The sequence below is a fragment of the Narcine bancroftii genome, chromosome 5, assembly GCF_036971445.1.
Source record: "Narcine bancroftii isolate sNarBan1 chromosome 5, sNarBan1.hap1, whole genome shotgun sequence".
Taxonomy (NCBI): domain Eukaryota; kingdom Metazoa; phylum Chordata; class Chondrichthyes; order Torpediniformes; family Narcinidae; genus Narcine; species Narcine bancroftii.
Genome location: NC_091473.1, coordinates 164846534 through 164874338, shown reverse-complemented (window position 1 = coordinate 164874338; position 27805 = coordinate 164846534). Strand labels below are relative to the sequence as shown.

The 27805-nt window shown below is 39.2% G+C and overlaps 1 protein-coding gene across 12 annotated transcripts in view; it reads right to left on the bottom strand.

The window, feature by feature from the left end:
- Positions 1 to 27805, bottom strand: part of cfap20dc (CFAP20 domain containing) — a 345044-nt gene that overhangs the window by 275860 nt on the left and 41379 nt on the right. For all 12 annotated transcript variants that reach the window (XR_011357997.1, XR_011357998.1, XM_069939547.1 and 9 more), the window contains 2 exons: positions 27323 to 27416; positions 7170 to 7242 (listed from right to left, as the gene is read on the bottom strand). Coding sequence is in view for 10 of the 12 variants with exons in the window: in XM_069939544.1 (XP_069795645.1) it covers positions 7170 to 7242; positions 27323 to 27416 (167 nt within the window). In the remaining 2 variants the exon portion in view is untranslated. The remainder of the gene's footprint in view (positions 1 to 7169; positions 7243 to 27322; positions 27417 to 27805) is intronic.

Sequence of the window (27805 nt, the reverse complement as noted above, 5' to 3'; positions counted from 1 at the left end):
TGTGGTATTGCATTAATCATTCTACAATTCTGTTCAGCTTTGATTAGCCTATAATATCATTTTCTTTGTATACAAGTCAACATTGTATTATATTGTAATTTCTTACTAGTTAAATATCCATTTATTCTCTGATGATGATTTTTCAATTTCTTTTTCCAATACTGTTATTTCTTTTTCTAATTTATCTTTATCTTTCATATAGACCTTTTTAAATTTTTGAAGTGTATCTTGTAATTAGTCCTTGTAAGTAAGTTTTTAACGTATTCCAAATAATATTGATCTTCTATTGAATGTAAATTTGTATCACAAAACAATTTTATATGTTGTCTTGTAAAAGTACAAAAATCTTCCCTTTTCAATAAACAATTTAATATCCACCTATATACTGACAGTTGCTTTTCAAATTCCAATTCAATCAACAATAGAGAATGATCAGGTAATATTTTTGTTTTATCCTCAATATTCAAAACTCTGGTTTTGAGCAAAAAGCAAAATATCAATTCTAGAATATGTATCAAATCTATTAGAATAAAAAGAATAATCAATTTCTAGGATGTATCCTTCTCCATATATCGATTAGGTTTAAATCCTTCATTAAATATAACAAAGCTTTTGCTGCCTGAGATTTAACTATTGTTCTTGATGATTTATCTAATAAAGGATCGAAACAAAAATTAAAATCTCCTCCTACTAAAATAGTTCACGAACGTCCACCAAATTCAAAAAGCATCTTGTATTAATTTTTCATCATCTATATTTGGTGCATATATATTTAACCAAGTCCATTCCTCTGAAAATATTTGACAATTTACCATATATATCTACCTGACAGGTCTGTAATCACATTTGAATCTTAATTGGCAGATTGTACTTAAATAAAATTGCCACTTCTCTCACCTTAGAATTAAATGAAGAAAAAAAAAACTACTTGATCAACACAATATCTTTAAAATTTTAAGTGTTCTTTTTCAGTTAAAGGAGTCTCTTGCAAAAAGACAATACAAGACAAAATTTTCTCTTAATTTTTCCATTAATATTAAAACTCATAACCTTAGTTACTTTATTCACTTTCCGTATTAAAAACATTCCTTTTCATCACTCCTATTCAGTAAAAATTCCCAAAAAATAATTTGGTCCTGATCTTCATCTGCAATCCAAAAACATTAAGGCTATTCAGACTAAATACTAATATCTAAAAAGAAAAAGGGCAAAACAAAAATCTCTCCCCAAGTGCGAGAAAAGCTAGCACTATTCCCTCCATTTTACAGGTCACGGCCAAACCATGAAAACACATGCGGCCACCAGAAATCAAACAAAAACATCCCCCAACCCCTACACTGAAAAAAAAACTATTTAACCAATGGTTCCATCCAGTATAGAAATTCTTAATCCATTAAAGAGGAGAAAAAAGGGGTGGGGAGGGTAATAACATCTCCTCTCTTTATACATTAAATCCATTGCAACAAATCGGTACCCTCTGTTACTTGAATTTTATATAAATTCTGAGCATACTCTTTGACTTGCACATAGTTTGTAAAAAACATTCTGTTGACTTGGTACAAATATTTTCAAGCTGGGTAACACAAAACAAATCTATAACCTTTATCATAAAACTCTCAACTGGATAAAATTCTCTTCTTTTCGTTAACAGTACTTGACTCAAGTCTGGATAAAAATCTTATCCCTTGCATAGCTCAAAGGTCCATGTTTTCTAGCTCTTCTCATCGCCAAACCTAGAAGCCTCTCTCTATCCTGGAAGTTCAAAAATCCAAACAGGATAGATTAGGGTCTCAAAGCTCTGAGCTCTCTCAATTAAAATCTTGTCCTCAAAATGTTCTTCTTTACCTTCAGACATTGCCACTATTTTAACATTTTCTTCTACTATAATTTTCCAGAATATCAACATTTTCCAACCATTTTTTATTCATTGAAATCAAACTGGTCATTGTATCTTCAGACATGTTAGACCTCTCTTCAATACGTTGTACTTCTTGAATCTTATTTTCCAACATCAACTCTGTGAGAAGTTATTTATCACCTTTAAAGCATTATCCATTTTAACTGTCAAATCTGTTTCAACTTGCTTCAATTCTGCAGTCAGCAATTTAAAATTATTTTCCAAAGTCAAATCAAGTCTATCTATTTTTGATTCAATCTTATTCATTTCTTTCTTAAAAATCTTTTTCTTGCCTCTAAATCGTTCCTCTTTTGAACTTGACATTTCTTCTTCACTCTCATATTCTTCTGAAGCCTCTTCAACTGGAGATGCATCTCCTCCTTGTTCAGATGTCCAGGCATCAGAATTGCCTTTTAAGAGACCTTTTGTTTTCTCCCAACCTTTTCTTCTTCTGTACTGCACATGCTCGCTGCAGTTTTAATTTTTCCTCTGGCGCCATCTTAATGGGATGCTGCCAAGAAGGCTCAAGAGGAAGGTCCCTCACCAGGGTCCTCACCAGTGCATCTGGAGAGGACTTCAGCAGCCTGCTTTGTTGACAAGGTAGGCCCAACTTTTTCTTCTTTTCTTCCCATTTTTTGATAGGTGTTAATTTTGGTGTCTTTTCTTTCTTCGGCGAAATTTTTTTTCTTTTGTTAAATCACCTTAAATCAACTTTAAAATAGTTTTTATTTAAAAAACGTTTCTTAATATTTATTTTTTTAATTAATCCCGCAGGAGTCATAAGGGTGCATGCTGCTTCTCAAAGCTTCACGTGACATCCTGTTTTCATTAAGTCTTTTATGCATGTGCCTTTGTTGACTGCATTAAGCACGTAGTTCAGAAAAGATTCCTTGTAGAGAATAAAATTCCTTGGTCGCAAGGCTGTATTAACTACGTAACATTAGGTGGAAGGTAAATGCCAAACACATTATTTCTCACAAAAACTTCAGCAGGGGGATGCAGGGAGAAATTGTCAAGGAGCAATAAAATTTTGCAGTTTTCTTCTACGCCAGCCTCCGTACAATGTGTGCATGCAGCCAGTACAAAGTGGTTATTGAATCAATCAGTAAAAATTTCTCATGTTACCCATGCTTTCTTATTGGCATAATGCACAGTTAACCTGATTACACCTTTAAAGCAGCGAAGATGTTGGCTTCTTCCAAGCACTGTTCACCTTAACCTGTGCGTGTCTAGAGGATTTTCACACCCAAGAACAGTCACCCTATCCTTAGTGTCCTCGAAACCTGATGGTTCTTTTTCATCTGTGGTTGTTAATGTCTTTCTAGGAAGGCAACAACAGTAGAGAGCTGGCTCATCAGCCTTTTAAATTTGCTCTGGACTCGGGTTTTGATCATGTATCATTTCAGCAAATACATCGATGTAATGTTCAGCTGCATCATAATCTCCAAAAGCTTTTTCACCACAGATCAAGATATTTATACTGTGACACTTCTTTAATTTTTGCGCCAAGCCTATGAATAGTTACATTCACCCTCAAGGTTCAGTTCTTTGTGGAATTCTTGAGCTTGTTTCAAAACAAGGGACATGCATTTACTTCTTCGTTGTCACATCCACTCAATATGTACTCAGTTAATATCTACATTTTTTTTGTCCTATGCAAAGCTTTCCTTTCATTCATCAGTTTTGTGGTCATCACTCCTACTGTAAAACTTCAACAACTGTTCTTACTGTTTCTTCAAATCATATATGGTGGACAATCCCACACCATAATCTTCCATTAGAAAACACACAGATACGCCACCATCAAGCTTCTGCAATAACTCTACCTTCTGTACAATCAATAATGAAAGATGCTTCTTTTCTGCCTTACTTCTATCCATAGGGGACTCTGCATCTCTCTTTGCCATGTTCATAGGCTTCCGAGCTCTCCACTGGCCACCGTGACAGAGGTGCACCAAAGAAAAGGTACAAGGACTGCCTAAAGAAATCTCTTGGTGCCTGCCACATTGACCACCGCCAGTGGGCTGATATCGCCTCAAACCGTGCATCTTGGCGCCTCACAGTTTGGCGGGCAGCAACCTCCTTTGAAGAAGACCGCAGAGCCCACCTCACTGACAAACGGCAAAGGAGGAAAAACCCAACACCCAACCCCAACCAACCAATTTTCCCCTGCAACCGCTGCAACCGTACCTGCCTGTCCCGCATCGGACTTGTCAGCCACAAACGAGCCTGCAGCTGATGTGGACTTTTACCCCCTCCATAAATCTTCGTCCGCGAAGCCAAGCCAAAGAAGAGAAAGAGGCTTCCGACTGGTAGTGTCGACTGGGAGGTGATATTGCTGAACAGGGAGGAGTCTTATAAAGTAATCATTGCGCTAATCAGCAACTGCGCCTGACAGGTAGTTGCACTTATAAAATGATAATCGCATTAATTATTGACAGCCCACTCCATGAAGGACCACTTATTAGGTAATGATACCGCAAATTATCGCAGAATGCAATGGGATACATGGGAGTTGAACGAGGGTCACGTTGGGCCATGTTTGGTGCCAAACTACATCTTTGAGCAGCTGTCATCTACCAGAAAAAATGCTGGTTTTTGGAATTCCGGACAAAAAGTTAAGCACTCTAAGCCTAACTGAATAACTGAATGCCAGCAGCCCTTTTTCTAACTGGTTACAGACAGGGAAGATTCTATCCATTGACTTCATGAAAGCAGTATTAAAGTCCACACATTACCTAACCATGTACATTAAAAAAAATGCAGCTTAAAAAAAAATTCCTTGCTTCAGACAATATTTTTCTATTAACATGTCACAGTCTTGTATGGAAATCCTAATACCCCTGAGCATTAGGGGTACCTCCAAAAGGTAGTGGACACAGACCAGGACATCACAGGGAAAACTCTCCCCACTATTGAGTGCATCTGCAAGGAATGCTGAAGTCTGAGAGTAGCAAGAATCATTAAAGACCCTCACCACCCAGCACACACTCTGTTCACACTACTGAAGTACAAGTGCCGTAAGACTCACACCAGCAGGTTCAGGAACAGATGCTACCCCCTCCACCATTAGACTAACTCAATCATGGACTCATTTAAGGACTTTTTCTTGTGCACTTTATTCATTTGCTTTTTGTTCTCTCTGTATTGCACAGTTTGTTTCCATTTGTTATCTGTTTACAGTTCTTGTTTGTTTAAAAGTTTTACACCGTTTACAGTTTATTTTTTTTTCACTACCAATCAGTGGTAATTCTGCTGCGTCTGCAGGAAAAAGGAATCTCAGGGTTATATGTGATGTCATGTATGTTCTGATAATAAATCTGAATCCTGACAATATTTGAAGCCATGTGCTGGGTACAGATAAAGCAATTCCTTATGACTGATTAACTAGTTTTAAAATATATAAATTGCTACTGCATTTTAAATTACTTGTGAATGACAGCAATACATCTTGTTAGATTGCTTTGACATTGCTCACTTACCGTTATATCATCTTCCTAAAGCATATTTGAATACCAATAACATCTGTCATTGTGTTTACATTCTCTTTTCCATGTTCCCTTCAATTTCTTCAGGCATTTTGTGAAATATGTTTTTTTTTTAGTTTTATAAAAATCTTATATACATGTATGCATGTGTGTTTGCCTATACTCCATGCAAATCCAAATGGAGCACTCTAGAAATCTCCAAGGAGGTTCAGCAGGGGTAATATTTGATGCTGAATGTCATAACTACATTGAATTTAACCTTCAACATCATATGAAGTTTAAAAAAAAAGTTGATCTTGCATCAGGAGTACCTCAATTAGTCACAGTGCTGTGCATCAATGTACATTCAGAATAAAAACAAGTGGACAAACCCAGTTCAATTTGGGCCCGAAAAAAATGAAGCAACATTGGCAGAAGCTCTTCACCAGCCTGTAGAGTTAGACAAAGAAGAAAGCAAGAGACAACAGAGGAACATCAGTCTCGCCCCTCACTGTTGAGGCTTCCAGACATGCAAGGAGCAGGCAGCAGGAAACAGGAAACAAAACAGCAGCAATAAACCTGTCTCAGTGCTCAGGCCGGCAGCAGGAAACAGAACAGCAACACCAAGCCTGCCTCAGTGCTCAGGCCTGCACAAACATATATATTAGATTACCATGAAATTTTCTGGGTATTTTGATTCAACTGTATAGTCCACAACTGAGTGTTTTATTTCCTGGGCAACTCTGGCTAGTTAAGTGATATCACTCAAGTAATATGTTAGCAGATTTTACACCAACTTGGCTAATGCTTGGGGGGTGGGGGGGACAGGGGGGGGGGGGGGGGAAGAGAGAGCGATCGAGAGAGCGATCGAGTGATCATGATCGATAGAGAGAGATCGAGATCGAGAGTGATCGTGATTGAGAGAGATCGAGAGTGATCGAGATCGATCGAGATTCTAGTTCTCTTTGAAACATCGTGTGTAAATGATTATGCACTGCTAATGCAAAGAACAATGCTCAGACCTTGAGGAATACCAGTGTTACAATGTCCATCCACGTAGGGGATATCCTGTTCTAGCAACTATGCTGTCAGCAGAATTAATGAGTTTCCAAAAAATGCTTCTTAAAATAGATGAACATCATCTCTAAAGTTAATCTTATTCACTTGCGCAGGAATAATAGGTAATGACTGTCAGCTCAGCTATTAATTGGTTGTTGTCAACTCCTGTTTAGTCTTCTACATAGAATTGCTCAGATAAGAAAAAGTCATTCTTGTAGTGTGCTGGGTTGATCTGTGAATGGTGCTGTTTCAGTGATTGTTAATGACAAAGCCGAGGAATTTTGCAGGTCAGGCAGCATCAATGGATAAAAATGGTCATTCAACATTTCAGTTTGAGAATCTTTATCAAGATTGTCTCGATAAAGGGTTCTGTCCACTTCTCCCCATGAATGCTGTCTGACCTGCCAAGTTTCTCCAACAACTTTTTTCACAATTTATCATTCAACTATAATAGACTAACCTTTGAAGCTGCTTTTCTCTGAATTATGTAATGGCCACAGTTCAATATTCAAACATTCTGAACTATTGTAATTAACTAACTATAATAACGGATGTTTTCTGCTTTTGATTCCCATGACAGTGCACAAGGTATGTGTTGTTTAAAAAAAAATCAACAATTAATTTAACCTAATGACTTGAAGCCAGCCTAAGTCATGCTTGCAGGGGATACCAGTTACAATTAATGAATACTATTTGTCGCAAAATGTATCAACTGAATCAAAACAATTTGCAATATTCATCCTTACAGCAATTCTGTTGAGAAGTCTTGTCCCACGGGCACACAGAGTTGTAACACAAGAAATCGCTGGAGAAGGCCAACTAAAATGAAAGACAAAAATTAATTATTTTTACCATTTATTACAGTGAATGAAATGCAAATGATCAGATATATTGAAAGTTACAAGAATAACATCACAACCAAGGGACTCTGACAAGCCTAAAAATAATGAGGGTGCCACTAAAAAGAGAATGGTGGAGTTTTGATCATCATTAATTATCCATCAGGAAGATATTTTAATAGAGGATGAATGAAAACAGAAAGAGGGAGGAAAAACATGACAGAAAAAAAAAATAAAATGCTAAGATACACACCAGAATTGCAAAATACTGTTGAAGAACTGAAAATATCCAGCAGATCAGGCAGCAACAATGGAGAAGAGAACAAACTTATTATGGATGAAAGTTCATCAGAACTGTCCAATTCACAGACATCAAAAAGGCCCTTTGCAGGAACCTGTTGATTTTAAGCTCAAATTCATAAGGTTGTCAGGATGAAATAATTTTCCTCGAACTTACGATGGATTTTTTTTCCTTCCAATAAAAAGCAAAACAACTGATCAAATTGGTAGTGCGCATTGAACCTATCATGACATACCCTCCTATTGTTCTCCCAACCTCCCCATGTTTTAATTACATTATTGAATATTTAGTTTCCTTATTTGCATCTCCTTCTTGTTTACATTTCTCTTCTGTATATGCATTTTTTCTTGAACAGTTTTTTTTTTGCGCTACTCACAAGTAGAAATTCTGCTGTGCCCACAGGAAAAATAATCTCAGGGTTGTATGCAATGTCATGTATGTACTTTGACAAATTGGAACTTAGAACTTTAAAAAAAATTGAGCAACTTAAATGCATTTAACAGAAGTTTTCCAAGTTCTGATCAAAAGTCATTGACTTGATACATTTACTCTTTCTCCATATATGCTAAGTAACTTGCTGAGAATTTTCTTGTTTGCCATTACTTGACTCTGAATTTGGCCTTGCAAGCCATTCAGCTCGTGTCTATTTAGCCAAATTGGCAATAAGCAGCTATATTAATAGTTTCAAATGCAGAAATGTTTTTTTCTCCCAGTTCATCACTACAGTGCCATGCAGAAACAATGCTATATATTGGCAAACCACGATGAAAAGATCAACTCCAATGGAGGTGCAACAAGATTGAAACATTTCCTGGAGTTTCTTAAAGAAAATAATTTTAGGCACAGTCATGGGTCAAAAAGAAATTCTCATTAGTTGTAAGAGAGCTCTGAAAGAATTCACTTCGAGAAAGGTTTCCTCCACCTCAACGCAGTAAGCTAATCGCCTCACTAAACCACTTGATTTCGCCAAACATGATCATCGAGATAAATGTTTTCAGTTCTCAACAAATGTGGTAGAATGCAGCAGGGTCTTGACCCAAATAGCAAATGTCTGTCGGCCTCAGTCAAAATTCCCAATATCCAACCATTTCAATTTCCATCACCATTCCCACACAGACATAAGGTCCTTGACCTTATCCATGGCCAGGGTGAGGCCAAACAAACTTAAGGGACAGCCTTAAACCCAACCCACTGATTTTTCTAATTTTAGGTAACCCTACCTCTATCTAGTTCCAACTGTTTCTTTCTCTTTAACTTACTTTTCTCTAACTTTCTCCCCTTTCAGTGGTTGCTCCCACTACCTGCATCTCCACTTCTCCAACCTTCTGTCCTATATCCTATTATTTCAAAGCTCAGATTTATTGTACAGGCAAATACATGACATCACACAACACCCAGAGATCCTTTTTCCTGCATGACACACAGAATTTCTATTTATCAGTAGTGCAAACCATACTCAAGAAAATGATGCTTAATCCAAAAAGAGAAATGCAAACAACATAAACAAATTGACTGCAATGCATTAAAAAAATATTCAAGCTTCTGGATTATGGAGCACAATGATGGTAAATGTAAGGTTACCCAAAATGGAAGATCAAATTATTATTTAAATGGAAGCAATTGCAGCATGCTGCTATGCAGAGCAATTTGGGAATGCTTATGCATACATCACAAAAGGTGAGTTTGCAGGTCCAACAGGCCATTAAAAAGGCAAATAGAATATTGTCCTTCATTGCTAGAGGAATTGAATTTGGAAGGAGGCTTTACTGCAGCTGTACAATGTACTGGTGAGGCAACATCTGGAGTACTGCATTCAGTTTTGGTTTCCTTACATGAGGAAGGATGTACAGAGAAGGTTCACAGGTTGATTCCAGAGATGAGGAGGTTAGCCTACGAGGAGTAATCAAGTCATTTGGGACCCATCTCACCACAATTCAGAAGCATGAAAATAGATCTTATAGAAATCAATAAAATTATAAACAACAGATAATATAGAAATAGGCAATTCATTTCCACTGGTAGATGAGACTAGAACTAGGGGTCATAGCCTCAAGATTTAGGACGGAGATGAGGAGGAACTGCTTTTCCCAGAAAGTGGTGAATCTATGGTATTCTCTGCCAATTGAAGCAGTGGATGCTACTTCAGTAGATATATTTAAGACATAGTAAGGGAATTAAGGGATATGGGGGAAAGACAGGTAGGTGGAGATGAGCCAATCATCAGATCAGCCATGATCTTATTGAATGGCAGAGCAGGCTCAATGTGCAGAAGGTGAGGGGAAAGATTGAACAGGAATCAGAGGGACACCTTTGCACAGAGGATTGTGGGTAAATAGAACAAGCTACCAGAGGATGACAAAAACAGGGACAATCATGATGTTCAAAAGACATTCAGAAATGTTAAGTGGATAAGAAAAGTTGAGGAAATTGGGCCAAACACAGGCAAATGAGACAAGCTTGGTTGGCATGGACATCTTAGGCCAAAGGGTCTGCTTCTATGCAGTAGAATCGTATTACTCAGAGAACTTAAAGTCCATGGTGTCAGGAACACACAGAAACTTAGCATTATTGGTGAAATGAGCACAACCATCGATCCCTTCCTGTTCAACCTGAGCAGGAGTTTTTAATTCTTCAACTCCATCCAAAATGGATTCTACCTTATTCTGAAACTATGCCCACTGCTTCTACAGTTTGCCATGACAGAAAACATCATCTCAGCATTTATCCTGTAAAACCCCAAAGAAAATTATGGGTTTTAACAAAATCTCCTCTCACATCAAAAATCTATTTCTGAATTTACCTCAGGAGTGTGAATCTCAAACCAAAACTAAATCCTGTGTAAAAGAAGACAGCAAAGCTTCATTCCCAGATGGGCTCAATGGGTTCTACATCTGATACGACCAGAACAACAGAGTCCCACTGCGTATCATCATATACCTTGATGATCCTCTGACAGTAGTCGAAGACAATGTGCGGGCTGCCTTCAGGGGAGTGAATCCAAGGAAAATATCAGGTCTGATGGAGTACCCAGACAAGAACAGATCACCTGTGCTGATCAACTGGCTAAGGTAGTCACAGATACTATCAACATCTCACCCAATCAGGGTGTGGTACCCATCTGCTTCAAACAGGCCTCAATCATACTTGCCGAAATAACTAACAACTAGAGGCACTCACATCCACAGTGATGAAATGTTTTGAGAGCCTGGTGTTAATCAACATCAGCTCCTGTCTGAGAGGCGACAATTTGCCTACTTCAGCAACAGATCTTTGGCAGATCCCACATCATTGGCTCTACAAAAAAGTCCTTAAACAAGTGGACAGCAAATAAGCATACATCAGGATGCTCTTCATTGACTATAGCTCAGCATTCAATACCTCTCAATCCCTTCAAAACTAATCACCAAACCCCAAGACCTGGGATTCAATACCTCACACTGCATTAGATCCTGGATTTCTTCACCTCCAGATCATAATCAGTGTAGATTGGCAAGATCATCTACTCTACAATCTTCATCAGCACTGGAGCACCACAAATTTTCATGTTTAATACCCTGCTCTATTCACTTTATACTTCTGGCTCAGGGCGACAACACCACCATATACAAATTTTCTAACAATACTACTGTCGTGGTGGAAATGAGTCCGAATATGGGAGTGAGATTGAAAACTTGGCCAAATAATGAACTAACAACAATCTCTCAATGTTGTCAAAACCAAGGAGCTGATTGTGGACTTCTGAAGGGAAAATCAGAAGACTATTATCCAGAGATCATTGGGGGAAAATCAGAAGTGGAGAATATGAACAAATTTAAATTCCTGGGATTCACCATCTCAGAAGACCATTCCTGGACCCACCATACTAATGTAATTGTGAAGAAAGTACATTAGCATTTCTACTTCCTCAGGAGTTTGCAGAGGTTCGGTATGTCACTGAACACAATGGCAAACTTCTAAAGATATGTGGTGGAAAATGTGCAGATCAGCTGCATCACTGCCTTGTATGGGGGCACCAATACCTTTGAGTGGAAATACCTGCAAAAGATAGTGGACACAGCCCAGTATATCACAGTCAAAATTCTCTGACCATTGAGAAAATCTGCATGGAATGCTGCTGTTGGAGAGCAGAGGCAATCATCTAAGATCCACCCAGGATGTTCTCTGTTCTCACTGCTGCTGTCAGGCAAAAAGTATAGGTACCACAAGATTCATACCACCAGGATTAGAAATAGTTTCTCCCCCTTCACCACCCCACTCCTAAACTGATTCAAACTCATTTAAGGACACTTACTTTGGATATTATTTATTACTGAATAAGTTCACATTTCTCTCTTCTTGAATACAGTTTATAGTTAACGACAAGTAGAAATTCTACCTGGCCTGCAGGAGAAAAAATTTTCAGAGTTGTATGTGATGACACGTATATACTCGAACATAAAATTGGAACTTTAATTCCTCTATATTTAAGGAGTCAAACATTGACTGATTCAACCAGGATTGGAGTTGCTTGGTTTTTTTTTTAAATTTAAATAAAATATATAGCACCCTAAACAATAGCTTTGCATATTCGCAACTTTTGCACAATATTCCTTTTTAAAAAATATACATATACACAAGCCATAAACCCTTCTGAACTGCAAATTAGTCATCCTTGGCACAAACCAAATTTCGCAGGATTTAAACAATTTTGATTTATTGATGAAGTGATGCAAATGCTGTGTTTTGAACAACACGCATTTAAAATCCCTTTGGAAATATTTGCACTAATTCTCATGCAGTGCCACCTTTTGCATTGAAAATACCAAGCACAAAATAGAATTTATTTTGTTCGTATTGATAATAATTGCAATTATCAATGTAAAATTAGAGGACTTCTAAACCAGTAATCATTGCAAGAGCTTAGGTGCAAATGGAGTCTAATGTCTCTTGTTTCAAGGAATACACAATGTTTAATATTCCCATGTTAAGCATTTTGCATTCTTTTTATCAAGAGGCTTCTCCAAAGACCAGAATAATCTACCTAATCACAGCATCTTGGTATCTTGAGTGCACTACAAAATGCAGAGCTCTTGAGTAAGATGCTATTAAGACTTCGTAGATATATGAAGGAAATGGTCACAAAATCAAACAAATAGGTCCAAAAATTGTTATTCTATTTATTTTCACCTCCCCACAACACAAATATTTACTGTGCATGATGAGTGGTTAAATGAAGTTGTAAAGCATTGGAAAAAACACTCAAAAATATTTTTCAAACAACTGATGCATTTTTGCATGACAATTGTTATGCACAGCAACAATTTTCAAATACAGAGTCATCCCACATCATAAATTCCTTTGTTGTTTAAAGGGGAACATTAGTCTTCAAGAACATTTCCAAGGCAGAGGCCTGAAATGTAGATCCAATTTCTTCTTTCATAAATGCTGCCTGTCCAGATCATAAAGCATAAAACAATATAGTTTGTTAATTATATATTTTGTTCTTCCTTTAAGCTTGCATAGTCATTATGCCAATTTCTGGAATTAGCATAATCAAGGCACTACTTACCCGCTGCAATTTTCTTTTGCTTGCATATACGACTATTTCCCAACTACTATACTTAAGTAACTATTTTATCCATGTAAAAAATGTACAGTTCAAAATATTTAAAAAATGGTTTCTCCAGAGAAGTTCAGTTTCATCCCAGATCCTGGTGATATGCTGGTTGGGATAATTTGTTATTGCAAACTGCCTCCACTGTAAGTGGCTTGTGGGAAGTTTGGGAGGGGTGCTGGGTGTTAATGAGCAAGAAAGGAACACATTGGGGACAGAGTTGTGAATGGGTAAATGTTATTGCTCTGAGAGCCAGCATGGATGTGGTGACCCAAACGCCAGAAGAAAATATAGAAAGATACTCTGAGCAGTGCCACATTAACATAAAAGTGCATCTATGCATCACAGCAAATTATCTTTGCTACTGCAAAGATGTCAAGGTGTCTAATTTTAAACATGGTAGAAAATGACATTATTTATTCAATAATCAAAGTCATAGAAATTAATTTCTTAATACAGATATTTTTCTATAGAGGGCTTTGGTTGATACTTCTAATTGTTGATTCAGCCCAAAATCTAACACTGGGAAATATCCAATCTACCCAATTCAAATCAGATTCTAAATAGTAACAAATAGATTTTGGAATGGCTTCCAAACAATATAATTCATGAAGTTCAAGCTTCTGAACAAAACCCAAACTGAAATGTTACAGCACAAAACCTTAAAACTTCCCAAATAAACAAGCCATTAGGGATTTATTTAAAATGGAAATAAATCAAAAATGGTCATTTAAAGCTGAATGTCCATCTGAAAATCTTTCTTGAAATATCAATCATTTACCCATAATCTTAATAGCAAAGAGAAAACTTAATTTTGGCACTCACTTTACAGGCAAGAAAATTTCATTAGATTTGTGCCAAATAAGTCCTTTGCTAAATTTAATGATGGTCCAATGTCTGTGTGCAGCATACTGGCTCATAGCAATTGGCTGAAACCACCTTTCGACGAAAGCCAGCAGGAGTCAGAATCAAGCTCTATTTAACTTCAGATCTACATGTCAACACAACAGGGGGATGATCCAAAGATCAACAGTCAAAGATGGATTGGCAGTAAGATCAGACAGCAAGGGACTGAGTTTACACAAGATGAGGTGAAGGCAGTACTGGCAAGAGCTGGGTTGATATCCTACAGCAGCTGGGGTAGGGGTAGTGAAGAGAGGAGATCACGGGTCTGATTTTCAATAGATCTTCAGATGTCAATACTAGGACGTGTTTAAAAATCTGATGTATTAACCTTGCTGACGTGGACTTTTACCCCCTCCATAAATCTTCGTCCGCGAAGCCAAGCCAAAGAAGAAGAAAGAAGTTTACGATTGTAATCGCACATCACAAGAGGAGCAAAACAATATCTAAGCATTAGTGAAGGGTGTTACCCATGGGCATAATTTCAACAAATGACACATGGTCCACAAACTTTCCTTTATCATTTCACAAGAATAGTAAACTTTTTTTAAGCATTCAGCAAATGAATGAAAATATATAAAGCTATCCTATTTGTAATTATCAGCAAATAATGAGATTACTGCAATGGAAAATGAAGCTGTTCATTAGAATGACCTAATTTTATTTTTGTGGGAAAAAAATTCAATTTACAAACAAACATGTGCATTGCATTCAACTTTCTGCTAAGATAAATATTTCTCTCGAATGGATTCCTCAGCTCAAGATTATTTCTAATGGGTAATAGTTCAACTTTCTACTATTTCATATTTGAATTAATTTTGCTGAAATTTTGGTAGCAGGGGTATAGATTTAATGTGTGAAAATGATGCTGGTTCTTTCAAACCACCAAGTCACTCAAAGATCATGCTGGGGCCCAACCCCACAATGTCTCTGGCAGGTTTTGACAGAAGATAAAGCTGCAGGGAACAGAACCCATCTTCTGTCAAAACATAAGTGATTTTTGCAATTTTTCGGTTTCTGCCATTAAAGGAGACAATCAAAAATTGCTAAATGATTGACATATCTCAAAACAACTTAAACATTTGAAAGATGGACAATGATATCATAAAACTACACAAGCAATGCAAAAAAAGTGATCCAAGTTACAGTCTGGCTGGAAATGCCAAATTTGAATTTATGGAAGCATTCAATTTCATCTAGAAATCACTAATCTGACCACTTCATTGAAAAACAATTTGCATTAACGAATCACTAAAGAAAACTGCTATCTGAAATTCCAAGTCAGAATCTGTCTCATCTCTGATTCTGATGGTATGCATCATGCTTTCATAATGAACCCAAATTCTACACTGTTCCCAACTTTAGAGTTCCCAAACTTCAACAGGCCTCAGAACAAAGTACTATCATTGGGGTAAATTCTGAAATGCAACAAATTGAAAAGTACAATATTAGTTTATGTGGCCTGCTTTATTAATTTTAGTACAAAATATACCTGAATAAGCCAAAACTTTCCGTAAACATAGTAATTGCAGTGGAGTTTATTCCTGCTTTTTACAAAAATGCTGGAGCTCAAACTAGTAAACTAATTTGATATATATACAGCTTTCTGCCACTGCTAACTAGATAAAAATCAACACAAGGTAGATAAGAGGCAAATCACAACACTTATGTCCAGTTTAAGAAGTTCCAAGATTTTTCACTATGTAATTAGCTTTTTATTCTTAATTTCAGTTTAATTTCAGCAAATTATATCCATTGTTTTAGTTTTTATTCTTCTAATTAAACATCAGCTATAATTCCCACAAGGAGATATTAGTTTGTTTAGAATGTGTGTGCATGACCTTTTACATTAGGGGTTCAACATTCATTTGTCTTGCATGTAATATTTGACAAGTTCTTTTGTTGTTCAGTGCATGTCATCTATCAGTATTCAGTAAATGGGCTTTTTTTTTAAAAAATACTGTGGCCATTGCAAACTCTGCCTGAGGCTTTTAAATATAATTAAGAAAGTTAGATTCAAGCTATTACCCATTAGCCTTTTGATACACAAATCAAAAACATTGGAGACGGCCTTCAGGAATTTTGCTACATTAACAGACAATTTCAGACAATAAGCTGTTATCTATACATACTGAGAATAAATAGAAATGTCTGGTAATGGTTTGACAAAAAAAATGACAACTGCCCAACTTTTAACAAATCCATTCTTCATTTCCTCAATTCAAGGGAGCTTATGCATAAACCACAAAAGTACGACTTGGGCCATCAATCCTGCTCCAAACAGAGTAATAAGCTTGCTTTCCATTGATCAGTCATATCCAACTAAAGCTCAAAAATTATAAAACTTTGACCAACGTACAAGTATCTCCTGCTTTTCAAAAGTTCACTTTACGTCACTTCACTTTTACAAAGGCCTACATTAGACCCTTTTTCATTAACTGGAAGAAATCAAAGGAGGATTTTCGCTTTTATGAAAAAAGGCAAAAAGCAAAAATAGTGTTTAGCAGTCTGTCGGGAGAGTGTGAAGCAATGGGTCTGGGAATGCTCAAAAAATTTTCCCAATATAAATTAATGGTAATTGCTTCTTCACTTTACACCATTTTGTCGAATGAAAGGTTTCAGAGGAATGCTCTATTTTTGGATCGTAAGGGATACCTCCATGTGAAAACATTTCACCTATTCCTATCCATCATCCAAAGACAAATAATGTTCAAAATATAACATTTATAAAAATATTTTTTTTAAACTTGCAGCAGATTCATCAATGTATAAAGCTTCATACAAAAATTATCATACAAATTAAATGCTTATCATCTGCTTTATAGTCTGACTCGCATGACAAATATGTTCACCCTATTTAGCATGAGAGGGGAAAAATTATTGCAGCAAAGCCTACATTTTAAGACACAAAAACTTTTTTTTTAAAATAGCTGCAAATGCTAGAAATATGCTTTAAATGTCAGAAAATAGACAAAAAATGTAGGAGCACATTAGGCAGGCATTCCCTCCACTCCAGAGGGTAAAATCTATTTTCAATAAGGTCAAATTATCTTGCTAGTTCGATAAATTATTTTAAATGATTTTTAATTTTCTCATCTTCACAATGAACTCCAAGGAAAGCATTTTCCTGAGGAGAAATTCATTCAAATTTTCTGGCTTTTTGCTTAGCAACTTTTCTCTATTTCTTCCTAACAAGTGTGATGAGGCAATTAAATATCAGTTATACCTTTTTAAAAAAAACCTTTAGTTTCAAAATGAAATGCTAGACTTTTATCTATTATTTGTTGTTTCAGTAAATATTGATGCTCATCATTCCAATTCTAGCGTTCAGGCTGAAACTACAGCAAGGATGATGTATCTATATACACACTATATTTCAGAACCAAGGAGAAAAATAAGGAAAAACAACTAGTTTTGTTCCAGCCGATGTTTTAGTTTAAAAGTTTACACGAGTAAAATTGAAGCATAATCAAAATAACATCAAATTTGATCTGAGGGTGTAGGCAGAACAGTCTTTTTCACTGGTGAGCTAAAAGATGGGATTTGCATTCTTTCATAAGCCCTCCCAAGCATCTTATGTTATGCAAGACTGATTCAAAATAGTTACATAAACCTGTACACATTTCTTACTGCTAGAAAAGAAGAATAATTGCTACTGTCTTAAAACTGTGTACCACATAAAATGGGTGTTGGGCGCTATCGGTAGCCCCAATAACGACGCAGACAGAAGACTGAGGGGAATGATAGGCTTTATTGGGCTAGAGACTGCTGGCCTGGGTCCAGACTAGGAAAATGAGAGGAAAGGAGAGGGGACTTGACCATTATGGCCTGAGGTCACATGGGCAGGACTAAGGGAGGAGCTAAGGCAGGAGGGCGGACCAGCCAGTGCATACAATCATATCACCAGAATGGGCACATAATTTAACTGGAATTCCAGCCTCTGCAGCTTTTGCTCCAAAAATAGAAAATGCTGAAAGCACTCAGAGTGAATTTGCATCAAGCAAGGAAAGAGAAGGAATTGACATTTCAGGTCAATAGCCATTCATGACAAAGTGAGAAAAACATTAAGTTGCATGAAAAGATTCCAGAAAAAGAGAAACTGCTCAAGATTCTTAAGGTCAGGCTGCATCTGGGAGGGATAAAGAAAGTTGTTTTAAGTTGATAACCTTCCACAAGGTCAGAATTACAGCTTTTGCAATATTTTGCTCTTCATTCCTATAATTGAAAAAAACTGATGACTCCATCAATTTGGAAATGAACAGAAATATTAACTCGCTAACCAAGCTTTCGCCCAATCATTATTCTCTGTTTTAATACCTAATGCAACATATTTGCATCATATTAGGCTTCTCTTTAGCTAAGGAACATCAAGTCACATGCAGATCCATGAATTGTGCTGCTTCACCACCAATTCAGTCATGATTAGAGAGGCATCAATCTCGGAGGAAGTAGTTTGGAAAGCAAAAATAAAATCCAAAGAGAAGCATTAAATACTTACTTGAATGATCTTTTTAAAAAAACGCTAGTAATATTCCTATACGAACATGAAAAAACATTTCCTCAATTGCGAAGCACAATGACCCAGTTATAGGAGTCCAAATATTTTGAAAATCTGTGATAATGAAACTGCAATGTTATGTGCAGATAACATCAGGTGACAAAGTAGCATTCTTCCTCTGCACATATTCCATTAATTTTAAATGGCCTAGAAAAACTGTATAGCAGATTTATGTAGTGGAAGGTCCCAGGTGGTGGTTCTGGCAATGTTAAGAAACTGACACTTTCTGATGGTCTGCTACACTGCTTCAATGAAGAATTTGTCATCAATACAACTTAACAGTACATACAAGCATGTCCAGATGCAATTGGGATAACATGGTGTACAATGCTATCAACCAGAGTCCTGTGCCAGCAGGTTAAAAAAGGAATGCATTGCTAGCTCCCCTTAGAATACTAAACAGTCCATTTCTTCAGGACCCTTTCCCACAGGAATTTTTGGCATAGCACAATTCGTTAAATGAAAGGCCTAGTTGAGGTTCATTCTAACGAATATTAGAACTGTAACTTCAGACCTGCATTTCTAAGGAAACAAGTCATTCAATCTCATCTCACACAGACTACATTTCATACAGGACTAGGAGCTTGAGTATAATTTATCAAGTACAATAGGTTTGCACAATGTTTAGAATAACCACAATAGGTCTCTGCTTGCTGTATCTATTGGCAGGGAAGCTACAGGCAGCTAGTCTGAATAGTTCCAGCAAGGGCCTAGCGTCAGTGGGTACCACGCAAAACCAAACCGAAAAGGCAACCTTACCCATCTGGTTAGTTCTGGAGCTGAGCGACAGGACCTTTAATTATAGGGTGGTGCAGAAGGGCCAGAATATGCGCAGCCCACTACGTAGAAACTATTCACTCCCCCATTCCAGTCCTGGAACTGTTACAACGGTCAGATTTTCTTAAAGGTTCTTAAATGTTTCAATTGAAGGGTTAGATTATGAAAAAAGTGTTAAACCATCCAGCATATAATTTTGATTGCCAAGGGAAGGAGCCATATTTTTAATTTGTGGCCCAATAACAAAAAGACAATAAATTTTAGCACCAGTTGATATTTCATTCATATCAGTAATATATTTCACAGCACACTGACAAAACTTTTATTTTGGTTTGTTGTTACATGGCACATTAAACTTGTCATACCACACAAGTCAAGACTCCAGCCCAGTAAGTAGCTTGCTTATCTCAAGATTTTGAATTTGCAAAAAAAGTGGTGGGTTGTGGTGGACCCACTGTATAGCTATTAGCACTGACCGTATGAATGTACGGTATGGGCTGGCCCGCCCTCTGTTTTTGTGACTCCTCCCCTCAGAAATCCCCATAAAGGCTGTCATGCCCAATCTACTCCCTCAGTACCTGCCTTGGAGCCAGCCCAGCAACATGCGAGATGTGTTGATGTCTTAAGGTGATTAAAAGACTCTGAGTCTAATGTGGTTGATCGATAGCACTACAATTTAATCACCTTAAATTTTTTGGGCTATGGACAAGGCAATACGGGTGGATAAACTGGACACCAACCCTAAAGATCTGGAGGCCTCCATCAATTTCAATCAATGGCTGCACTGCCTCAACACTTTCATGAGACGCAATGACATGCAGAGTGAGGAAGACAAACAAGATCTACACTTTACTCAGATAGGCCACTGCATTTTTCAGATGATAAGGGACTGCTCCACTTACTCCGCCACAATGGAGCTCTTGGAGAGAGTATTGGACTGCAACAAATGTTATCTACACCAGATACCTACTGGGCAGTTGTAGCGCCTGGTGAGTTGGTTGATGAGTACATGCGAGCCCTGTGGGAGCCAGGGCGAGACTGAGGCTGCAAAGATGTATCTGCTGCTGTCCACTAAGAGGAACTTATATGCGACGCATGTGTGGCTGGATTTAAGACTCATCAGATCAGACAGAAACTCTTCGAAAAGAAGTTGTCGACTTGGCTAAAGCCCTCGAGACAGCGCAGCTGAACGCGGAGATCTTCTCCTTGGAAGATGCAGCCACAACGGGGGGACCACAGGTGTTGCCATCTTGAGATGCGGGGTCCCAGGTCACCATCATCGAACACCTGAAGTGCTACTTCTGCAGCCACGCGAAACATCCCCGTAAGAATTTCCTGGCCCGAAACGCTACATGTTCTGCCTGCGGGAAGAAGGGACACTACTGGAAGGTATGTAGATCTCAACCTTCCTCCAGCAGCACCAAGTGCAGCCAGCAGCTGCTGCTATCTTGGATCACGTCACTTCTGGCTCCACTTCTGGTTGCAGGGAACGGCTCAACAGGATGGCAAACCGGGATGGTACTATTTCCAGCATTATGGAGCATGGTGGCAGCCATCTTGGGGCTGCCCCAAACCAGTACTACAACAGTGATTCAGGCAGCAACCAGACATTGCCCTCTATTACCCTGGATCAGGACAGCCAATATCAACCAGGACCATGATGGATATTGATACAGAGAGCATAGAAAGCGTCATTCACCCAGGCACAGTTCAGCACCACTCCCTCGTGGTAACCCTGGCAAAGTATAAAGTCTCCCTGGCCTCTAAATCCCATTTGGCCGAGATCCATGGCAGCTGAAACATGACATTGACTGTGCAGGGCAAGGAATACAAGTTAATCTCCTTATCATGCCACGGTCCTGTGCACCAGTCATACTGGGACTGGACTTCCAGTGCCAGTTCAAGAGCATCTGAATGCAGTCTGACAGACCACAACCCCCATTTCATGAACTGCAACTACCAATTTTTATACCACCCAACACCACCATCCCCTCCCACCCCAAACACTACCTGCAGTTTGTCCACCCTCTGGATCCCACCGCCGTTCCTGATAGAGAACCTTACCCCCTGTTACCACCAAGAGAAGGCGATACAGCCCTGGGGAAAAGGACCCACAGTCAGACCATAAACTGTTTTACCCAGCTGAATGCCTACCACTCCCCCACATTGCCAAATTGGTGAACGAGATCACTCAGTACCGGATCTTCTCAACCACTGACCTCAAGTAGGCCTACCACCAACTCCCGATCTCCCCAGAGGACAGCCCTTGCACCACCTTTACCACTTCCTCAGGGTCTCCTTCAGGGTTACCAATGGGGTCTAACTTCTAGAGGGAGATGGACCGGATAGTGGTCGACTACGAGCTAAAGGCCACATTTTCCTATCTGGGCAATGTAACTATCTGCGGCCATAACCAGCAGGATCATGACGCTAATCTGCAGAAATTTCTCCAGACAGCCAGAAGTCTCAGTCTCGCATACAACCAAAAGTGCTTGTTCAGAACTTCACAGCTGGCCATCCTCGGTTGCATGGTAGAGAATGGCATCATTGGGCCAGACCCTGACTACATACGTCCCCTGCTGGAGCTCCCATTTCCCCATGCCCTCATGGCCCTGTAAAGGTGCTTGGGGTTCTTTTCTTATTACACCCAGTAGGTCCCTAATTACATGGACAAATCCCACCCCCTGGTGAAATCAACCACTTTTCTCCTGTCGGCAGAAGCCCGAGCGGTGTTCACATGCATCAAGGGCAACATCGCAAAGGCAGTGATGCATGCTGTGGATGAATCCATCCCCCTTCAGGTGGAGAGTGATGCTTCCGACTTTGCCCTGGCAGCCACACAACCAGGTAGGCAGGGCAGTGAATATTTTTTTTTCCCCAAACTCTCCAGGGCCTCCAACTCTGGCACTCAGCCATTGAGGAGGCAGCCCAGGCCATAGTGGAAGCTGTACTCCATTGGAGGCACTACCTGGCCAATGTGCAGTCATCTTTATGTTCAATTACAAACAGCAGGGAAAAATTAAGAATTACAAGATCCTGAAGTGGAGAATTGAACTATCCACCTCCAAGTACAAGATCTTGTACCAGCCCAGGAAGCTGAACGAGCCTCCAGATGCCTTGTCCTGGGGGACGTGCCAATAGGCAGTTGGATCGCCTCCAAGCCCAGCACAACAACCTCTGCCACTCCAGGGTCACCAGGCTCCACCACTTCATTAGAGCTTGCAACCTCCCTTACTCAGTTGAAAATAACAGGGAACTAACCTGGAGCTGCCTGGTCTGCGCTGAATGTAAACCCCAATTTCATCGGCCAAACAAAACTCACCCTTTCGAATGCCCGAGTATGGATTTCAAGAGCTCCCTCCCTTCATAAATATTATAGATAACATTCCCACTTCCCCTTCACCATCTCCTGTCCAAACATGACCACAACCACAGTCATAAAGTCACTACTCAACACATTCACTCTGTTTGATACCATTACTATATCCATAGTGACTGGGGATCCTCATTTATGAGAGAGGAGCTGCGTCAGTATCTGCTGGCCAAGGGCATAGCCATGAGCAGAACCATGGGTAATAGCCTCCAGAAGAATGGCCAGATAAAAATGGAAAATGCCACCATCTGGAAGGCATTCCTCCTTGACCTCAGGTTGAAAGGCCTGCCCATCTCACACTGGTTAGGCATCCTCTCTATGCTACAAGGTCCCTCCTCTGTAATGCTACTAATGCACATCACATGAAAAGCTCTTTTCCTTTCCCAGGAAGTCAGTGTTAGGAACTACACTGCCATCCTGGCTGATGACCTTGCTCCAGGGGTATACCAGGAGTATACCAGGAGCCACAAAACTGACCCTCTGGTCAAGAAGGTCCACCTCCTCCATGCAAATCCCCAATATACTTACGTGGATTATCAAGACAGGCAGCAGGATACAGTTTCTATCTGAGATCTGGAACATGCAGGGGACCCCTCGACCAACAAATCAACATCCCCTCACGGTAACCCCAGCCAGCTGGCCCTACTAAATGCACCCGGTGGCCCACTCCATCCCAGGCTGAGCAACCCTATGGTCCTATTAACCACCCCCCCTCAGCCACCAAAGGCACAGCCTATCACTCAAGACACCACCCAGGAACCAGCAGCTGAACCACAGCAAACCTTACGACAGTCGCAACCACGGATCAGGTTCAACCTGTAATGGACATTGACGCACTTCACCCTGCCAGACTTTGTTTTAAAAGGGGTCAATGTGGTGGAATTACTGTATAGCTATTACCAATGCCTGTATGAATGTACTGCGTGGGCTGGCCCACCCCCTGCACCTGTGACTCCTCCTCTTGGAAATCCACATAAAAGGCTGTTATGCCCAAACTCCTCTCTCAGTATCCGCCTTGGAACAGGACCAGCAACATGCAAAATGTGTTGAAGTCTTAAGGTGATTAAAGCCTATTAATCACGACTCTCAGCCTAATGTGGTTGATCGATAGCGCTAAAGGTTTTTTGTTTGCTTGAAGAGGAAGAAATAATGGAAACGGTACCAGAGTTATAAATATCCTTGTCAAGGTATGCATGTTCAAACTTTGTAAAATATGAGCAACATATGCATTACGCAACTTCACCTTGCTGAACCTGCTGACCTAGAACAGAAAACAGAAGAGCACACCTTCAGTTATCCTTGCATCATTTTCCCATTTGTCTCTATGCAAGTGGTGAAACAACTTCATGGACCCACAGCAACCTGAAGCGATCTGGCAATATGTGCGAAGACAAATGATGAAAAGCCAGTGCACATTATACCAGAAATCAACCAAAACCAGATGTCAATTTTAAAGACACCATATCTTTTTCAAAATTCTTCCCCCTCTGGTCCTCTCTTTCCATCTCATCATCCTCCAATTCTGACAATTCCGCCAAATGCATCGCAATCTTACAACAGCTCCTTTCTGATCTCTATATAGAGCCCAAACACCCCTCTTCTTAACTGGAATTTTCTGTTGCCAACCTTAATCACCATTAACCTTAATGTCATGTCTCTCCTTGTGTTGTTGTTTACTTATAGCCTCATCCTGATAATGGATTAGCCCAATGCCTGGATAGCCTTAAACCTCAAGAGATGAACTCTGTTTTACAATTTCAGGTACCCCAACTTCATCTGATCCCACTTTTTCTATCTCTGCTTTACATACTCCTGAACTCAATTTTTCCCCTCTAACTTTTCTCCCTCCCCTCCCCCATATGGTTTCTTCCTCTGCCCATTCCTTCACCTCTCACACCTTCTATCATCTCTGGACACCTCCCCCAGTTTATTTTCCCCTTCATAGGTGAGATTGCACCTTATCATGGTTTCGATAAAGGGTTCAATTCAAAGTTGACTGACTATTTCTACCCATGGGATGTCCGATTTGACGAGTTCCTCCATCAAATCTTTGTCTCAGCTTGGAATTTAACAACAGCCTTGTTATAATAGCTAAAGTAAACTTTAATTTCCCATTATGCTATAAGTAAATACATTTTAAATTGACTAATATGTAATATTGTTGTTGCCATAAGGAGTAGCTACCATCAATAAAGAATACTTTTTTATTGATCCATATTCAATGTCACAGATTCAAAACATCGAACAAAGATGTTCCTTTTCATGGAAACACCCAATCATCAAATTAAATATTTCCATGGTATATTCTGATCCTTATAGGGCTGACCAGTTGTGAAACTCACAGGACTCTGATGTATACAGCTTTGAATAAATAGCTTGCTCAACTCATGAAGGAAAGAAACATCTCCAGGAACCAATACAGCTGGGTAAGATGTAAATAAATTAAAAAGTTTTCACAAGCAGTAAGAGTACATTAAATAGCTTCCAGACTTTTAATGGCATTAAAGACATAACAGCGCAGAAATGTGGAAGAATGCTTATCAACGCCAGCCACAAATAGAGTGAATCCTACTTTTCAGCTTTTGGTCTCACAGTATCAGAGGTTACAGCTTTTCAAGTATGTATCCAAGTGTGTGAGTTTTTTTTTTAAAAAATAGAATAGCAGAGAGTTCAAGATGTTTAAATAGATGTCCTTCTAACCCAGGGGTGTCAAACTCAAATTCACGGAGGGCCAAAATTAAAAACTTGGACTAAGTCGAGGGCCGAACTAAATATTTATTGAAAATTTTCAACAACATCTGCATGTTTTCTCTTCTTTCAACATATGTAATGTTAAACTTTAGGATATAACTTTAGGAGGATAATGTTACAGGTCAGGAGTAGGTAGCTCAAGTTCACCCTTTGCTTGACCTGAGGGAAACATATTTGGACCCTGTGGAGATGTAGTCAGCATTCACAGGCTGTGTCCATTTTGGCCTGCATCAGGACTCAGCATTTCCTGCTCACTCCTCAGGCTCTAGGCCTCTATTCACCCTCGACCCACCATCCCTCTACCTGACCAATCCTTTACCCAACCTCTACTCACCCCTCACTCCACACGCTCTGCCTCTACCCACCCCATCCTATACACGCCCCTCTATTGCCTCTCCCCTCAACCTGTTCCTCCCTCTACCCATGTCTCACCCTCTAATCACCCCTCCCCTACTCACCCTGCCCCTCCCCTTTTACCTCTTCCCTATCCACCCCTCCTTCTACTCATCCCTTCCTCTAACTGCCCCTCGCACCACCATAACTTCCCCTGCCCATTACTCCTCACCTACACCCTCTGCCCACCCCTGCTTACCCACCCACTCAGGCCCAGCACGCTGCCGATCAGCCTTTGCGGAACAGCGGGGGCCGTGCGCAGCCTGCCATGTCCGTCGCGCCGACAGGAAATCACAGGCGCTCGCCAATCCGCCGCACCGCTCGACAGGTGGGAGAAGTGACTGGTTGTGCGGGGAGCCTTCCAACTGGCTTGCCGGCTGATGACATCGACAGACTTCTCGTGTTACAATTTTGTTTTCCCCGTTCTCAAAGTTTGCACGGTCAACCTGCAACACTCTTGCTCCCTCCACGTCCTGTGGATCTGATGCCTGGATGTTGTTAGGATTCCCAGCAGAAGGTTTGTGGAACTTTACCATTCTGGATTCCTTTTTGAGAATATTCTGGCCATCTTTTAAGGGGGGTGGTTTTAGGGGGGAGGGGATAGTTAGGGGGTGGGGAAGGATGTGCAATGAAGGGGGAGGATGGTGGGGGTGACATTACCAAAAAACAACATCAGCTCTCGCTGCAGGGCGGGCCACCTCTAATACATTTTTGAAATGATCTTGTGGGCCGAATATAACTATATCGCGGGCCAGAGTTTGACATGTGTGTTCTAACCTGTCTACTAATTACTTTGGAGTCCCCTCAGTTTTGACTCCTCACAAAGGAAAATAGCTCATTCCTATCATACCATGTCAGTTCAATCAAATCAAACCATTCAATCAGAAATGTTTCACAATGTGGAAGTCCTAAAGAACAACTCACTTCCCATGGGATATCCAGAAAAATTGATTTGAGGTTGCTCTCCTGTAACTCCAAGAAGTCAACTCAGAGCCTTATTAGTAGCAATTGTAACAAGGTCAGAGTTTGGAAATATGATGCAATAAAAAATAAAATTGACAACATTTTATAAAACACAAATGTAGTACTGCATTTGTTATCTCTGCAAACATTGTTCATATACAGATGTTTAAATATTTGTAGAAAAACTGATACAAACTCTAGTTTTTCTTTGCTAACTGATCTATGAGCACTTTTTCCTTTGATACAAGATTATTTCCTCTGAGTAGCCTGCTCATGCTCCCACAGTGTGATTAATTTCCACTGAACAGAAATAAGCAGTAATAGATAGCAAGAATAAGATACAGTAGTCTAGAGTTTCATCTATTACTCCCGAGTTTGCACATTGATTGTTATTCAATAAATACCATGTACAATCACAATAGGTCCATTTAAACCTTGCATAACTTACGTGAATGCTTGCTATCCTTGGGTAATTGCATCTTGTTTCTCTGACAACTGCCTTCCAGTATATAAGCATAACTCTTCACTTCTTTATCAAAAACCTGAAATAAGAAGTGGCATTTCAGGTACAAAACAAAGAAAAAGCATTTGGAAAATGCTCATTTGACTTCAGTATTAAAATTAACATCCAGAGCACAAGAAAAAAAACCAATGCCAAAGTTAATGGATTAGCAGAAGCTACAGTAAATATGCAACTACTATCTGTAAAAACATATAATTAATTTTATAACTAAGAAATAAATCTGTTTCTCAGAAACAGTTTACATGGGATAATGGATAATAGCTTTTCTCCAGTTTAAACTTGGTATAAAAGAAGCTATTATACCATTTGGAAAATTTTCTCCAACACAAATCTGCATAAATATTAGAATGTTAGACGTTGCATAGGAAAGGCAAAATTTACAATTTAAAAACAAAGCATTATGATTTT